At 34.8% G+C, this 17,809-nt stretch overlaps 1 protein-coding gene across 1 annotated transcript; it reads left to right on the forward strand.

Annotated features, from left to right (window-relative positions):
- Positions 1-9,227: 9,227 nt before the first annotated feature.
- LOC121974930 (3-dehydrosphinganine reductase TSC10A-like) lies at positions 9,228-12,186 on the forward strand. Its single transcript, XM_042526218.1, has 3 exons — positions 9,228-9,896; positions 10,101-10,248; positions 11,699-12,186. Exons 1-3 carry the CDS (start codon positions 9,360-9,362, stop codon positions 11,995-11,997), a joined length of 984 nt encoding a protein of 327 aa, XP_042382152.1. The 5' UTR covers positions 9,228-9,359; the 3' UTR covers positions 11,998-12,186.
- Positions 12,187-17,809: the final 5,623 nt, after the last annotated feature.

Consider the following 17,809-nt stretch of genomic DNA (forward strand, 5'->3'; position numbering starts at 1 on the left):
GTTTAAGTTTAATTTAATTTTTAATTTTTAATTTAAGTTTAATTTAATTTTTAATTTTAAATGTTTAGTCATCTCACACGATCTATGTTTTCAATAAGGGAATCCTATAATTTTGTGAGATGAGTTAAGTTCAATTTCAGGGTTTGATTTAACCTTGTGTTAGATTCAGGTTTATCTTTGGATACAATAAACAGATATTTTTTGGATAAACTTCTGGGTTATGGTGAGTCACCTGGACATCATTAGAGTAGCCATGCCTTCAAGATTTTCCATATAGTCTCATCCACTGAACTTAGTACAAAACCTTAGTCTAACTTGTTAGGATTCGTAAAGGGTAGCTTCAGTTAGTTCTTCTAAGCTAAATGCACCAAGTCGAAGTCATATCTTCCTAGTAATGCATAGACAGAGCTTCCCTAACCTACTGATCCTGTTTGAAATCTACGAAGATGTGCGCTAGCTCTAGTGAACGGCGATCCCTGATGAAGAGAACCTCCAGATCTAAAATTTCTCACATGTAAAACTTTGTATTTGGTTACCTCCACTGTGGAACGAGTAAGACTATCTTTAGTAGAGAGAAAAGTGATGGGTAGTTAGAAAGGTGAAGTTTATTCTTTTTGGGTCATGCTTAATAAAGTTGACTTTGATATCGGGTTCTTCTTTTTACAAATACTTGCGAAATCTAGGAAGGCAACCTTGGGATCTATAGTTTTTGGCGATTTGATAACCCAGATCACTATAAATTTAGATTGTGAATTGGATAGTTTGAAAGTTATTCATGGCAATCATAAAATTGATCTTAATACATGCCTTGCCATGAGAATGATATGTCGGGATGAGAATGACTTTGTCTTTCCTAAAAAGAACGTATTTCCATTACCTCTATCTTACCCTGAGCGTACCATAGTTCGCAACCCTGCCAACTGGGTAATCACAGACATAGCTCTTGAGTTTGCCTCCACTCCTTTAGAGTACACTATGCCCTCGTCACCTGGACACCAGTAGCCATCCGGACACCCAAAACAAGCTAGGAATTCCTTTGCCTATGATACAGGCCATTCCAGATTTGATTTCTTAGATTTGCATGCCTTTCTGGATTCTCTTCATGAGAACCATAGTACCCAACAACATATGTTGGAGGGTCACTTCAAATTATCTGATGACCAATTCCAAGAGGTACGTGATCACTTCCAGTTCATGAGGAACTTTCAAGGTTAGGTGGCCAAATTTCTTCATGACTACGACACTGATCAGGAGAGGATGGATAACTTTAGGCGTTCCATGGACATTACTAGATAGCAAGTGACTACTCTTTTTCAATACCATGAACATATTAGCCAACTTCCCAATATACCTAGATTTTCTCTCGGACCACGTATTGCTCCACCTCCCTATCCTTACCCTCCCCCGCGAGGTCCATCTTTTTCCCCTCCTCCATTGTATTGATTTCATCGGGATGATGAAAGGTTTAAGTCTAGGAGATTGTTGTGCATAGTGTCATTTTCTTTGTAGTTCAGTTCTGCTCAGTTTTATTTTACTTGTTTTTATGTCTGTTCATACTTTGAGTGCAATTTTTCTTTAGTTGTTTTGATTGTCGCTTTGGCTAAAAGGCACGGCCATGTCACTCGGGCAAAGTAGCTTCAAGCTCAGGCCGTGCTAAAAGAGCACGACCGTGACATAGATTGTGCCCTGGGCCATGTCCTGCCCTATAAAAGGGTAGTTCTTCCCCTTTGGGAGATCCATCTTGGTTCAGATATATACCCTCTCTACACTCCAATCGTAGATCTAGAGTCATTTTCATCATCTTCTTTGACGCCGAAAGTGTAGGATTGGATATGAAAATCACTCAATGTCTCAGATAAGCTTCTTTCCCTCCTCTTCTCTTTAGATTGGGTTTTGAGCTTATGTTTTCAACGTCTTTGGATTCATTCCTTCTTGTTATACAGTAGATCCTATTATTCTAGGATTAAGGGAGTAATTGTGATATGTGATTAATGTATTCTTATGGATTTGCTAATTTCTTTTGCATATGGCATTGCTTATATTTTGTATTCATTCTATCTTATGTGTGTGTGATGTGTTTGTGATTATATCTCATGTATGGTTAAGTGATTGTATGGTTTTGTTCACCCTATAGAGGGGATGTCCTATATCATATGACCGAGGCCCTAGTGACAAGGGTAACCGTTTAATCGGACATATAGAGCATCACCTTGAAAGGGGGAGTAATTATCTACATGGAAGTGTAGAATTAGCCTTATACGGTTATTTCTATGTTCATGTTATCAAGTATTTTGTGTATTCTTGTGGATGTATGATCAGGGGCTCTAGTTACAAGGGTATTCCTTGAACCGAACTCCATGGAAATCACTTCTATTAGATAGTATTGAATGTTAATAGAGATGACAATCCGACAAGACCACCGTGGGGTAGTGTCGTTAATGAATTAAACTTCCTACATGGTGGCAAAAAGGTGAATACGCTCGCCCCCAGCGACGGGTGATTGGCGATCCTTAGTACATTGATTAGTATCACAATGAAACCGAATTCCTAGAACGTTTCCTTCAACCAAGGTCTTCAATCAATCCTCAACTCTCTCTCTCTCTCTCTCTCTCTCTCTCTCTTTCTTCCTCTTTCTCTCAATTTGACTTCTTTCTAATTTAGTGTATAGATTCTCAATCATCGATCGTTTAGCTAATTCATTGTGATTGATCTCTAGTGCTTATATTCAGTTCTTATGGATTCGATATCTTTTATTACTTGATAACAGCAGTGTACTTATGGATTGTACACAAGTATTTACTAGAATTTTTACCTAAGCTCATTTAGAACTTTCCTGCACACTTAATCAAACTTATTAGAACAACAATAATATTTAACTTTAAACCCTTTATCAATATTAAATTTTAGATTTAATCATCTAATACTTCTTGTACCAATATAATATACCTTGAAATATTTAATGTGAAACTAAATTTTCATACGCAATAAAGTTCTTTCCATCCACCTCATTATTTGCATTCACATTTCCAACGTAGCAATGAAGAGACGGTGATTTCCTAAGTCATATTGGACCACTTGTTTTAACTTCATCAAGGCCCGTGTTTTGATAATTGCACTATCTCTTTTAATTTTATGAACAATCTTGAGAATTTTGGTGTATTTGAACCTGCTTGAATTGAAATGCCTCCTCTGTTATCTTGGTAGCGTTGATTTGTGATACCGTTATCCATGAATTTATTTGAGTTTGTTATTAGTGAATGATCCTGAAGTTGAGTGTTCGGACGATTTTTATTGAAAAATTGTTGTAACCAAGTTGCTAAAATTATCAAAAATTAAATTTCATCGTTAATTTAGTAACGGAATTTAATTTTCATGATTAATTTTAGTCACGGAAATTAATTTTCATCGTTAATTTTACTATAAGAAATTAATTTCTGTCACTAAATTTAGTGAAAAAAATTAAATCTTATCTCTAAATTAACGATGAAAATTCAATTCCGTCACTAAATATCTTCACGGCCCAAAATATTGTGATCGAAAACTTTGATCGCTAAATGTATTTAGCGATCGATTAGAAACCAAATTTTCAAGTGTTAATTAATGGTTTTCTGGTAGTGTTATAAAATATAATATTTGAAAATAAATTTGAAATGAATTCGAGATTGCCTCCACTCCTCCCACTTCGTCATCTTTGTTCGTTTTGCCATCTTAGTCCTCATCTCCGTCTACTCTAAATGTGATGTAGGACTAACCCAACATGACATCTTGAACGTCAAAATGTCATAACTTTTAACTCGAGACTTGAAATTAAACTCTGTCGATAGTCACACATCTAGAATTCAAAGATTTACAATTGTTATCGAGCCCTTAACCATCAAGTTTAGGACCCAAAATCTACTGTTTAAGCACTCATCCAAAGGTCCAAAGATTTTATTATTATTTTTAGTAATTTTTATTTTTATGATATTTATATGTCCTAATTTATCTATATTAATATTTTATTTTGTTAATTTTAATTTTTATCAAGAAGTTTTTATTTTTGTAAACAAATCTTTATCCATCAAAGCCAGTGCCGGCCTTGAGGTGGTGAGGGTGGGCCCAATGCACAAGGCCCCATCTTCTTGGTGGGCCCCATTTTTCAATTTTTAAAATAAAATTTTAATATTTTTCATAGAATTAACAATATCAATGAAAAAAATTTAATTAACAATGATCTAATTTTAAATTATAATATATTATGGATTTTTTTTATAAAAATGCCAAAACAAGCCCAACGTTTTATTCCTCCACCTTCACGCTTCTATGTCTCTAAAACCCTAAACGCCGACACTACCTTTTGCCCTTTGCAGTTTTTCTTTTTGAATCTTTTACCCATGCCGATGCCAACGCCGAAGGCTCAACAGGCTTTATAGGGGGTAGACAATGTGCCGATCGCGCGAAGTCGCGAATCCTAGTGATCTCGAGTGCCATCATCACATATTAACAATTTCACAGTCACCTCTGGTCTTCGTGGCCGTTATCGCAACATCGGGTTGGCGTATCTACAGAAAGAAGTTTTTCTAAATTAAAGTTATTGAAATCTTGTTTGAGATCAACCATGACCCAAACAAGATTGAATACATTAGCGATGATTTCAATTGAGAGTGAGTTTTTTTTTTTAAAAAAAAACTCAATTATGAAAGATTGATTGATGACTTTGTAGATAAAAATGTAAGAAGATAAATTTTTTAGAGTTAATTGTAATAGTTCTTTTTCATTTTCTAATCCTGATTATTAGCCATGTCGAATATAATGTTTTCATTATTATGAATTTTAGTTTATGTGTTTTGTTAATGAATTATTTATATAGTATTGATTTTATTATTTTTATTTGAATTTAAAGGGTCTATATATTTTATTTTTTTTGCATCAGACCCTTCCAAGTCTAAGGCCGGCCTTGATCAAAGCCCTCTACGTCTTCTTTTGTGATCTATACCAAATTCCACCTCTTTGTTTAGAATATCGTCCTATGCACTTGTCTCAAACGCATACTATTTGAAAATATAGTTATTGTGATATTTTTTATTAATATTTTTTATGAATAATTTATATACAAAAAAAAAAAATCTTAAAAAAAAGTTCTAAGTAATGATTCATCATTTAGTTGTTAGGCTCATCATTTTATGTATTTATTCTTAAATTTTTCTTGAGCATATCATTTTTTATTTTTATATAATATTATTATAAATATGTTATATAGCAAAAATAATATTAATTAATTAATTAACTAATTAAGTAACTAATTTATTTACATTATGATTAATTAAAATAATTAGACATAATTTTTTTAGTAGGCAGATTAAGTTTTTAAGATTGATGGAGTTCTCATAATTATATAAAAATATAATATTTATATAGGTAATAAGGATCGTTTTACCATGTTAATTAAATCTGAATGTTTTTACGTGTCCACCTAACCTCCGACCCTGCGCCCCTCTTCCTCGCCACCGCAGCCTCTCCTCTGATACCCACGTAATTGCCGTCGCCGCAACTCCACTCGCGCCCGATTTCCCTATTTCTGCTGTAAGGAGGTGCTCGGTACATTGAAATTTTCTACCACCGCTAGAATTAAGTAAGAAACACAGATAAATATAAATACGACGGAGGGTCCAAACATAATTCCTAACTCCTAGGAAAATTCGAATCTCATTCCCTAAAGAATTCATTCCATCCCTTAACATCAAACCATAGCCCGGAGTTTAGAATTACTTTTATTGCAGTGATAACCCTCCCAGGGCCTTTCAGAATTACCATATGATTAAAAGGGAGATAAATTATAAAGACTTTGTCTAACATAGCGGTCCTTTATATGGGGTAGATATATTTCACACACTATATGATTTATTACAGTAACACCATATGTAAATACCAATTGTGTCAGCCTGTTAGGAGTATAAATTTTATTTTTTTTATAATCTAAGTATCCAGCTCTTCGAACCGACTAATCTTACAAAAAATTTTCATTGATCATCAAAATAAATCAAAAATAGTCACGAAGGTCATCTAAGCGGGCAACGTTTTTAAAATTATCATCTTATTTAAAAAAAATCTCTATAGTACATCATAATTGAGATTATATCCTTAAATATGTGAGATTATATCCTTAAATATTTAGTTAATCGTTGAAGGACCTCCACTATTGTCCCCAGGACAAACATAGTGAATTTGTCACATGGCTCTTCTTTGGTTTAGTACTTTTGGCCCATGTGACTGTACTAAATTCCAACTAATATGATCCCAAGCCATTAAGAATCTTGATCATTGTTTTAACAATTCTAAGCTAAGAGCCAATAGCTTTGAGTTCATTGGCGATGACTCATATGCGTTCGTCCTGCATCAACGTTGCTTTCTATGGAGTAACGTTGAAAGTTGAGGTCTCTGCATTGAATATGTTGTACAATCATGCAAGATTTGGAAACAAAACACACAGCATTGTGTTTAGATCCAACCAATGGCAAGACTCATCTTCATCAGATGATTGAGTTTTTGAAAGCTATGGAGAAATCCAACAGTGGGTAGTGGCCAAAGAGCAAAAATCTAATACTGGAACTTGAATGGGATCACATTTTAGTTTTTGGTTAGCAGTCATCAGGAAGGTAGTTGGTAGATTACTAATAACTAACAGTCTTCACCTCTTCACCTTATTAGTTAGTTAGGACCTTTTGGAATGTTAGCTAGCTAGTCAGTTGTGGCTGGGCTCTATGCAGTCACTAATGTCGATCGGACCACTTATATTTATTATCATAATTATATTATTCCTATTTGAACTCGCTCTCCCTCATTCTTTTTGTTTTCTTCCTCTCTTTAAAAGAGCACGACTCAAATATGTGGCAAGTCAGTCTCAACTAACATTGTTCGTTTTTTTTAACAGTGCACTGCACAGCTCTAAACGTGATTCCCAAATACCTCCTAATTTTGAATATGAAAATGAATAGCACATTCTCATTATGCCCCTTCCTTTATCACTGTTCATTCATTAACAATTGACATCTATAGACAAGCGAAAATACAATCTATTCAAATTTCTGTGCTAGATTTATAATCAACCATTGACTGCTCATAATTCATTAGTCGTCTACTGGTCTGTTAAGCTTTCTATGCTCTAGCAAGACCATTACATAGGTCGTTATGTCAATTTCAAAAATCTATAACTCTACGTTTAGGCTATCAAATCCATGTATGAGAACTTGACTACACTCAGGATACTATAAGGAATGCAATGAACTTGATTTGAAGTATTTTTGAGATGTCCAAAACTTACTAATGACCTTAAAAATCTAAAAATCATTTCAATTCAAAATCATTATACACCTAGAACCCTCGTGAGGATAACCAATCCCTCATATTTATATTCTACAGCTTAAATTGAGAGATACGAGTTTTTAAATTTTTAAAACCTTGAGACAATTTGATACCAACTCATTAAAGAGCCCAAGATAGTCATAGTTACTTACCAACATCCCAAGAGTTCCTAATACTCCCCTAATTTAAACCATGTAGAGATTTTGAAATTCTAGACAATGTAGGATCATAAGCAAATTTTAGCTAAGATTCACTGATGGTCTTAGGAACCTCATAACCATTTTAAATCAAGATCATTACATTTTTGTGAGTCTCTTGTGTATAATTGATGTAGCGAAAACCATTGAGTTGTTTGTTTGAATATGAACATAAAAAAATAATCTTTTAAAGATCTATTGATTTAATAAAATACCAAGAAATAGGCATAAAAAAAATGCAATATTTAGAGACGTAAATTTTGGAAATATATGCAATTTTAAGAAAATTTGACACAAGCTCATTAAAAGGCCTAGGCTTGTCATACTTATTCATCAATATCACCAAATGGTTCTTAAGACTCTCTTAGTTTAGATCCATCAAGATTTTGAAATTTTAAAGATTGTAGGATCATCAACGACTTTGGGCTAAAACTCATTGTGAGCTTAAGAATATCAGAATCATTTTAAATCAGGGCTATTATAATTCTAGAAGCCTCCTTAGTACAACTATGTCATCAGACTTAATTTCATAGTCTAAATTGAGAAATGTGAGTTTTTAAAATCTTCACAAGTTTAAGATAATTTAACATAAACTCATTAAAGACTTTAGGCTTGTTATACTTACTCACCAACACCAAAAAATTCCTAAGACTTCCCTAATCCAAATCATGACAAAATTTTGAAATTCAGAATATTGTAGGGTTATTAGTGAGTTTTGGTTAAATCTCGCTGATAATTATCTTAAGGTTATGAATATTTTAGAAATTCTCACACCCCAATTTAGATTATGGAATTTAGATATTAGGGCATGATTACACTTAGAAGGCTCTTAATTAGAGTGTGATGATCTTAATTTTAAGTGATTCTGAGGTTTCTAGAGTTTTCCCCACCATGTAATTTTAAAATCTTAACATGATTTAAACTAGAGGAGTCTTAGAAACCATTGGGTGGTGGTGATGAGTATGGCAAACATAGTTCCTTTAATGAGTTTGTGCTAAATTATCTTAAAGTTGTGAAAAAATTTAAAATCTATTTTTTTCAATTTAGGCAGTGAAATCTAGATTTGAGAACATGTTACACTTAGGAGTCTTCCAAAAGTATAATGATCAAAACTTTTAAATAATTTTATGTATCTCAGAAATACTTCAAATCATGGTTACACTTTTTACATCATCTTGAGTTTAATTACCCCCTTACATGGATTTTATAGCATAGATAAAAAGTTGTGAGTTTTAAAATTGACATAGTGAATTATGTAATGATCGTACATAAAATTTAATAGTTAACTGATGAATTATCAATAGTCAGTCGACTGCTGATTAAAAATCTAATATAATAAATTTAAAATTTAACTAATGCACTCGACTATCTATAATAGTTAATTATTTTTTTTAACTAGTCCTTTGGACCGACTAATATTAGGAATAATTGATTTAGTCTCATAAAAAATTTTCATCCCTGTTATCAAAATAAATATGAAAGTGCTTACAATGGAAGGTCTAATATTATAGATTTATTATACCACTGAATAAAATTGTGAATTATAATAGTCAATTGTTGATGAATGAGTAGTTAATATAGAAAACCTAGTAGAAATAATAAAAATGTGATATGTATTGTTGGAATTACAAAATTTAACTACTAGAAATATTTAATATTGAAAACCTACTTAAAACGCTGATTAATTAAAACGAAATGAACGCCATCTAACGGACGGCAAAACGGTGAAGGCAAAGGCGAAGGCGAGATCCCCAACAACGCCGGCGTCTTTCTGCTATTTAATCCCTTCCTCGTCTGCGTCAGGGCGCCATCCGATCACCGATGGGGTATCTTCTCCTTCTCCTTCTCCTCTTCTTCATTCCTTTCCTCGCCTTGGCCGCTGCCCTCGCCTTCCTTGTCCGTCCCCACCCTGTGCACGTCCCCATCAAAGGCCGCCACGTCTTCATCACAGGAGGCTCCAGCGGGATCGGCCTCGCCCTAGCCCGCCAGGCCGCTGTCGAGGGCGCCCGCGTCTCCATCCTCGCCCGCGGTGCTGCCCGCCTCCAGGAGGCCCGCGACGGCATCCGCCTCGCCACCGGCGTCGAGGTCGCCACTTTCAGCGCTGACGTGCGGGATGCGGCCGCCGTCGCCAAGGCCTTGGAGGCCTCCGGTCCCGTCGACGTACTGGTGTGTAACCACGGGGTGTTCTCGCCGCAGGAGCTCGATAAGCAGGACCTGGAGGAGGTGAGGTTCATGGTGGAGGTCAATCTTATGGGCACGTTCCACCTCATCAAGGCTGCGCTGCCCCCCATGAAGAGGAATGTTAAGGCCACTGGACTCCCAGCTTCCATAGCCATAATGTCGTCTCAGGCCGGGCAGGTATTGCTGATAAGTCGATCCCCACTAAAACTCCAAGAACGTTTGAATCTTTGTGATATTTGTTCTTCAATTTAATTTCCTTTATGCTGTTTAGCTTATCTTCTTTCATTGAGATATATTGAGTCCTTATGTTTCTATTAGAGACTTGAAATTTTGAATTGAGATATATTGCTTATTTGGAAGTGGTGTTGCTCCGTGATCTAGGTTGGTATATATGGTTATACAGCCTACTCCGCTAGCAAATTCGCACTTCGTGGATTGGCTGAGGCCCTGCAGCATGAGCTAATTTCAGACAATATCCGTGTGTCTATGATATTTCCTCCAGACACAGAGACACCGGGTTATGCCGAAGGTATGGATCCTGCCCCAGGTTCCGGCTGCCATCCTCATTCTCATACTGTACATAGCTGCCTTGAATCTGAGAACAAATTAAAAAATTAACAATGCCAATTCCAAACCTTGATAGCTAGCAGCAATATAGTCTAAATTCTATGAGCTTGGGTCCAAAGCTAAGTGCTGTTATGATTCATGATATGTTGGTTGAGGAAAAAAATACATGCAAAATTTCGTTTGGCAACTAGAAGAAAAAAAAGAATCAAAATACTATTATTTGAGAACAATTAAATGCGGTACCAAAAGATGATATAACAAAAGAATATAGGTTAGAATGGTATGAGCTTATTCAAAGATGACCAAAAGAGCTTATAATTTGAGAAGTTGAATCGATAAGAGTTGGAAGTGTGGCAAGTAGAATGACACCAAATAAAATTCTAATTAACAAATTATCATAGATTTGAATAAATTATTAATGCGAGGATAAATTTAGATACCCAATCCAAATAGTTGAAACTAACATGACCAGACCATCATAAACTACATGTTAACTCAATCAGTTTCTTGTGTTGTTGACAACTTGGAGCCGGAGTTACATATGCTGTTGATGATGGTTTCCTTAACTGAGATAAAAGACCATTTCAACTGCTTGCCATCATTCTTGGAATTTTTTTTGTCCTAATTTTATCTCCCATTACACATAAGAAGAAAGAATATCCTCTTAATTTTATTCTTTGCATGTCTTTGGCATATCCAGCCATGCTATATGAACTAAATATAAAGTACTGTTTTTGTGGCTGCAGAATACCACTTCTACTATTGCTAGTTTGATATTGCTCAGAATAGAAGTAGGACATGGATACAAAATCTAGGTTCCTAATTGTTACGAATCTTCTCTCAGTGGCTTGGTGTACCTGTTTGATTTTGCTTTATATAAATCTAAGGAATTTTGTTTGGTAATGTCTAAACTACCATTTTAGTTGAGATGTTTATTGTAGTAGAGTACAGACAGGTATTCCATATTCAAAGTTCCTAATCCTATATATATATATATATAGGCTTTAGCTAAATCTATAGAGGGTTGTCTCATAGCTAATTACATGTTATATATATATAGACTTTAGCTAAATCTATAGAAAGTTGTCTCAGAGCTAACTAAACTAACAATACACTATTAACAGCATGAGATTGCACAGATCTAAGAGAGTAAGTATGGGAATTCTATTTTCTGAAACATTATGAATCTTCTCCAAATGGGCTTTTGTACCTGTTTGATTATGCTTTTCTTTGAGGTGGGATCATTTGAGAAATTGTTTTGATAAAATTGTTAATTGTGTTTCCCATCCTTGTTACTAAGCCTCTGATTGATTCATTCATCTGTTCTTTTGATATTGTGATCCTGTCCTAGATATTGGCTTCTATTTTCAAGATTTAGAAAATAACTATCATACATGACTTGCTGAATACAGAACACAGGAGGAGGCCAGATGTCACCAACTTGATCGCAGGATCTTCCCCCGGTATGAAGGCCGATGACGTTGCCAAAACTGCCTTAGATGGCATCAAATCTTCAAGGTTTATTATTCCCTGCAACTTTGAGGGCACTATGCTATCTATAGCTACAGCTGGGTTGTCCCCACAGGGCTCATATTTCACAGCATTGGTAGAGGTGCTTTTTGCTGGATCCATGCGCTTCCTTGGTCTTATCTTCCAGTGGAATTGGTTCAGAATTATAGAGCGCTGGCATGCCAGGATGAAAAATTCTTAATGTGCTTCAGCATTGTCAAGGAAAGGGCAATTGAGATTCTTGCCAACTGCCCCAAGTTTACTTTCATGCGATTCTGTGAAAAGAACAATCCTTTAAAATTATTGTATATTTAGTTGTGTATGAACGGTGTAATCTCTATGGATCAATACAGCAATCAATCAAACTTTATCTATTTGATTTATCTAACTAGGTGAGGTCGGCTATATGAATCTATCTTATTGAGTTTTATCTCCTAGTACATCATTATTTATATGTAAATACACTTTATCTTAGTTTATTGTTGCTTTTTTTCTTTATTTGATGTGTGTATCTGTCATAGTTCATATTGCCTAATTAGATTTATTAATTTTATTGGTTGTTTAAATACATATTCGTATCATTTTAAACGTGTAGGTGTAATTCTGATTTTTTAAATATTTTTATTTATTATTTTGTCCATTTTTATATGTTTCATATCCACCTTAGCATTCTTATCTCTATAACTTTTATTTTCTGCTTATGTATTCGAGTTATAGTTCAACATTCAATTTCATATAATATAGTAGATTAGTAATCGTTTTGTAGAATTTTCTTTTAAGTTTTAAAAATATTTTACGATCACAAAAAATACCTAACGCTCTTTTCCACTTCAACCATTGTATTTGTATTATATGCAACACATCTCTTTCAATTCCTTTATTTTTTTTTAAATAATCATAAATATCAAGCAACTTGTCATTTTATTTTTTAATAATTTTTTTATTATGTTTAATATTATTAAACTTAAATTGTATATATTATATATTTACTCTATTAAATTAAAAACCTTTCATTTTTAACATTTTTTTTTGTCAAGATTCGAGTTTAATATTTACTCTTTCACATGTCTCATCTGTAGGATCGATGCGATCAAGAGGGGGGAGGGGGTGGTGAATATCGATCCATCTTTGTTTCTTTTCATTCGTTCTTTCTACAAAGTTAGTCGTAGTGGAATACAAAATAATAAAGCACAAGACAGAAAACAAGCGAGATTTACTTGGTTCCCAACCTCTAAGGTTGTCACTGTTTGGACACTTCAAAGCTAGATAGCTTCTCGCGTTTCGTCATTGATGATGTTGCAGCAGATAAAATTCGATGCAAAATCTCCTCAATGCTAACAAGAGGATTTACTTGGTATCCATCTCAAGAAGAGGTGACTAATCCAAGAATTCGATTTTCACTCACACATCCACTAAGAATACATTCTTTCTTGGAAACACTCTGGAGGTGGAGAAACCTCGTACAAGAATCAATACAATAAGAGAAAGAAAGAAGCAAATACAAAAAAAATCTTACAAGATTTACACAAACGAAACCCTAGCTATCTTCTTCTTCTTATTTGGGAACACCTCTTGACCTTGGAATTGCAGCAACACTTTACTCCAAGAAGCTTCAAGAACTGGTGAGCTTGATGATGAGAGTGGAGAAGAGAACCGTGTGGGCACTGCTAAGAACTGTACATGTGAACGCCCTTTATCGAGCTGATAACGGCTAGTTTTTCAAGCTTAATCGACTACCTTAATCGATTAAACCTTCTTAATCGACTACCGTAATTGATTAGGAAGCCTTCTGTTCACGCTAAAATAGGCCATAAGCGATTAAGCTTCCTTGCTTAATCGCTTACCAAACTCTCTGTGCATTCGCGAAATCCAAGCTTAATCGATTGTCATAATCGATTAAGCATTCTAATCAATTGACCTAATCGATTATGAACCTCTCTGCGCACTTCATGAAAACTACTTAATTGATTACCGTGATCGATTAAGTTATGGTGATCGACTAATCTAGTCGATTACAAAACCCTAACTTTCCTAACCGAAGTCTAGGGTTCTTTACCCAACATCCGGTCAACCTTGACCTGTTGGGACTCCTTATTACCTAGCTTTTGGTTAACCTTGACCTGCTAGGACTTCTTCACCAAGTGTCCGATCAATCCTTTGACCCACTTGGACTTTTCTCCTTATATCAAATATCTGGTCAATCCTTTGACCTACTTGGAGTCTTGGACTTCCAATCACGAGGTGCCCGATCAACCTTGACCCACCTAGATTCTCACTGCCTAGCTTCACTCACTAGGACTTCCTTACCGCCTAACTTCACTCACTAGGGCTTTTCACCTATCTTCACTCACCAAGATTTTCACACTGCCTGGCTTCACTCACTAGGACTTTCAACTGCCTGGCTTCACTCACCAGGACTTTCACCTAGCTTCACTCACTAGGATTTTTCTTCTGCCTAGCTTTACTCACTAGGGCTTTCAACTGCCTGACTTCACTCACCAGGGCTTTCACACTATCTGACTTCACTCACCTGGACTTTTACCTAGCTTCACTCACTAGGTTTTCCTTCTGCCTAGCTTCACTCACTAGGGCTTTCTAGTCAAGTATCATGTCAACCTTGACCTACTTGACTTTTCTTCACACAAAACTAATCAAACCTTGACTAATGGAGAATTACACCAATAATCTCCCCATACGAACAATTGCACCTGCAATCTCCATATATTTTCAAACATCAAAACTCAAATATCAAGACTCAAGTTTGAGCCAACTCAAGCTTAGTCAAACTGATCAACCTTAACCCAAGGGATATTGCACCAATAATCTCCCCCTTTTTGATATTTGACAATACATTTAAGTTAGGCTAATCCCATAGCCTCAATTTCTTCTTCATGCCAAAGTATGAATGATGGTTTCCTTCCTTTTCTCCCTTTCCTAAAGGGCAAACTCCCCCTTTAGGTAATGAAGGTCTAACTTAAACCCTACATTCTCCCCCTTTGACACATATCAAAAACTCTCCCCCTGAAAAGTTATCCATTCATTGTTCACAAATTCACAAGTTGTTCACAACATCATAATGAAGGTCTCATACCCTTCGTTGTCTTCAATGCTCACCCTTGAGCATTCATAATTGCGAAGGTTTTACAACATTTCTTGGTTTCAAAAATTATTTTCATATTTTTAAGGAGTAGCACCCCCTTAAAACATGCCCAAACTTCTGTCATTTCACCAACAATGACTTGGAGTTTCTAAACCTTTAGAAAATCCAAAATTTGAAGTTTTGAGGTTCAAATATCAATATTGAATGCAAACCTCATCCTAAACTCTAACTTAGTCCTTCCTAACTATCCCTTCGTGTTTTCATCATGAAAACAACCCTAAAATGTTCAAAGTTGAGTTTCATAGGATTAAGAATGGTTAACACGGCTAAACATGACTTATTCAACTTAAATAAACTTATTTAAGTAGAAATTAGGATCTTAAGCACTTAAACAAGGCTCTTAATCACTTAAGACCAGTCATAATCGACTGAAATTGAGATTCAATCGATTCCCAGGTGTTAATTGATTGTTGTAATTGATTAAGACCTTTAATTGATTACTCTAATCAATTCCGTGAGCTACTATGCTCACGGGAATTCTCCTAATCAAATACCTTAGTTGATTAGGATGTGGTAATCGACTAGCCTAGTCAATTACCATTTTTGATCTCTGAAATCTATTTTAGCCGAATTTCATAAATGCCCCAAAATTTTTACAAAATTTCAAAAAATGTGAAAATTCTTGTAGACATTATTCAAGAAATATACTTTCATGGAAAAACAGTTTTCTAAGAAAATATATCTTATTTTCAAATATTGACATAAAATTGGAAACTCTTAAAAATTTCAATGTTTCTTCCAAGTTTCTGTCTAACTTTCCAATGGTGATTACTTTCAACAAATAGTTTTCACCAAGGTTTTCCAAAAATATTTTCAAAGCATTTTCAAAATCATTTTTCAACCATGTTTCTTGGGCTAAGTGCACATAACTTGTACATTAGTTTTCCTAATGATTGGATAACACATAACTATGTGTTTTGATGAAGCTAAAACTCAAAAAATGCACTAAATCTGTAGGGACCTGGCGACCGGCTAGAAGGGAGGTTGAATTGTCCTGCATAATTAAAAAAAAAAACCTTCTCGGACTTAAAAGAACACTGGCATAAAATGAAATAAAGTAAATAAACTAAAAGATGAGGCTCACAGATTTTACTTGGTTACACCGGGGAGGTTGTTAATCCAAGGAAATGAATCGCACTAAGTATCTCCTTCAGGCGGAGAAGCCTTTTATAGCAGTGAAAGCACAAAAAGATGAAGCTAAACTAACAAAGTGAAGCGCACAAGTGTTGGAAATCAAATTGCTTGTTGTTATTGAGCTTCTGGACCAAGGCTGTATATATAGCCTTGGTCGGGGCGCTTGGAAGGGTTCCAGGCGATTGGAGGGGGATAAAATTTTATCCCCTTTACAACGGATCACGGTCAAACGCGATCTGGATAGAATCACGTTCTGGGCGCCCAGACCCTTAAAGTCAACAAGGTTGACTTTTTTTGGTCCGGGCTCTTTGCTCCGGTGCTGCACGCCTAGGTTCGGGTCTTTCGCTCCAGCTCCGTTTGCTTGGGTGATTTCGGCCAACCAAAATAAGGCTCACCCGAACCCAATTTCGGCCTTCTCCTTGAGCAGGCTTCCGCTCCGGCTTCTCTTCCCTCAAATGTCGCACACTTTCTTCTCATCCACCGGTGTACTCTTCCGTAACCCTTCCATCTCTCGGATGCACTGAGCCCCTTGGCTCCCTTCCCATGCCATCCTTCTCGTTAGCCGTATCTTCCGCTTAACTTCCTGTGCTCTTAAGCTCCTGCACACTTAGACACAAGGATCAAAAATCAACATCACCTAATTTAACTTGTTTGATCACATCAAAATAACCATGGGATTCCAACAATCTCCCCCTTTTTTATGTGAGCAACCCAAGTTAAGTTAGGGTAAACATACATAAAGTTAAAACAATAAATTCTACAATAAAGTGAAAAAATTTAATTTGAAAATCTACCTCCCCCTAGACTTAATCTTTTCCTTCTCCCCCTTTGATCACACAAAAATAGGGTACCAAGCAAAAGTCTAAGGGTAATAATTTTGAAAAACTTTGAAAAATTATTTTGATATCACAAAAAAAATTTCAAGCATAAAAAAAAATTCTAGGTTAAAAAAAAAATCTAAGTTAGACAACTTTACAAAAAATATTTTTGAAAAATTTTTCAGTAAAAAAAATTTCACAGTTAAACGAGTTTTCAAGAATTATTTTTTTTTTTAGAAATTTTGGTAAAATAAATATGATATTTTAAAAAAAAACTTTAAAAAAAATTCTGAAATTTTTTTTTTCTAAATGTATGCAACATGTAAAATACATTTTGGGAAAGCATAAGTTTAAAAAAAAAACTAAGTTAAAAAAATGAGAAAATTTATTTTTAAGCTAAACAGATTTACATAGAAAAATTTATAATTTTCCAAGAAATTGAATAACTATTCAAAGCATTTTCAATTTTAATTTTAATGCTTTATCAGTCAGTCAATTAATCATTTTATTTCAATATTTGGCTTCTAGGCTGTGGCGAGGCACTAGACCTTCTTGGTTATTGGATCATCAACCACTTCCAGACAAAGCCTCATAAGAAAATTAAACGTTTAATGTACTCTCTGAAAGCCCTAAGTCTAATTAAATTTTTAATTAAGACAAGACTTTGGAACCCAATAAAGGTTCTTTCCAACTGGATTAATTAGAAATTTCTTAGGGACATATTTCTTTGAAATATTTCTAATTTGTTCTTTGTGATATCTAAAATATCAATTTAGATTATTAAATTTTCTAAAACTTGTGTTATATGAGCATGCATTATTTTTCAAGTTACTTATTTCTTCTTGCAAAATATCATTTTCCAATTTAATTTTGTCAAATTCTTCTAATGGGTAAGATTTTGC

Source organism: Zingiber officinale, chromosome 4B (genome assembly GCF_018446385.1).
Source record: "Zingiber officinale cultivar Zhangliang chromosome 4B, Zo_v1.1, whole genome shotgun sequence".
In the NCBI taxonomy this organism is placed as follows: Eukaryota; Viridiplantae; Streptophyta; class Magnoliopsida; order Zingiberales; family Zingiberaceae; genus Zingiber; species Zingiber officinale.

What these genes read in the sequence shown, in the direction of transcription:
- LOC121974930 (XM_042526218.1), top strand. Translation starts at nt 9,360, where the DNA reads ATGGGGTATCTTCTCCTTCTCCTTCTCCTCTTCTTCATTCCTTTCCTC. An exon ending in TGTCGTCTCAGGCCGGGCAG is followed by an intron (nt 9,897 to 10,100) that starts GTATTGCTGATA and finishes TCCGTGATCTAG; the next exon opens with GTTGGTATATATGGTTATAC. An exon ending in GACACCGGGTTATGCCGAAG is followed by an intron (nt 10,249 to 11,698) that starts GTATGGATCCTG and finishes TGCTGAATACAG; the next exon opens with AACACAGGAGGAGGCCAGAT.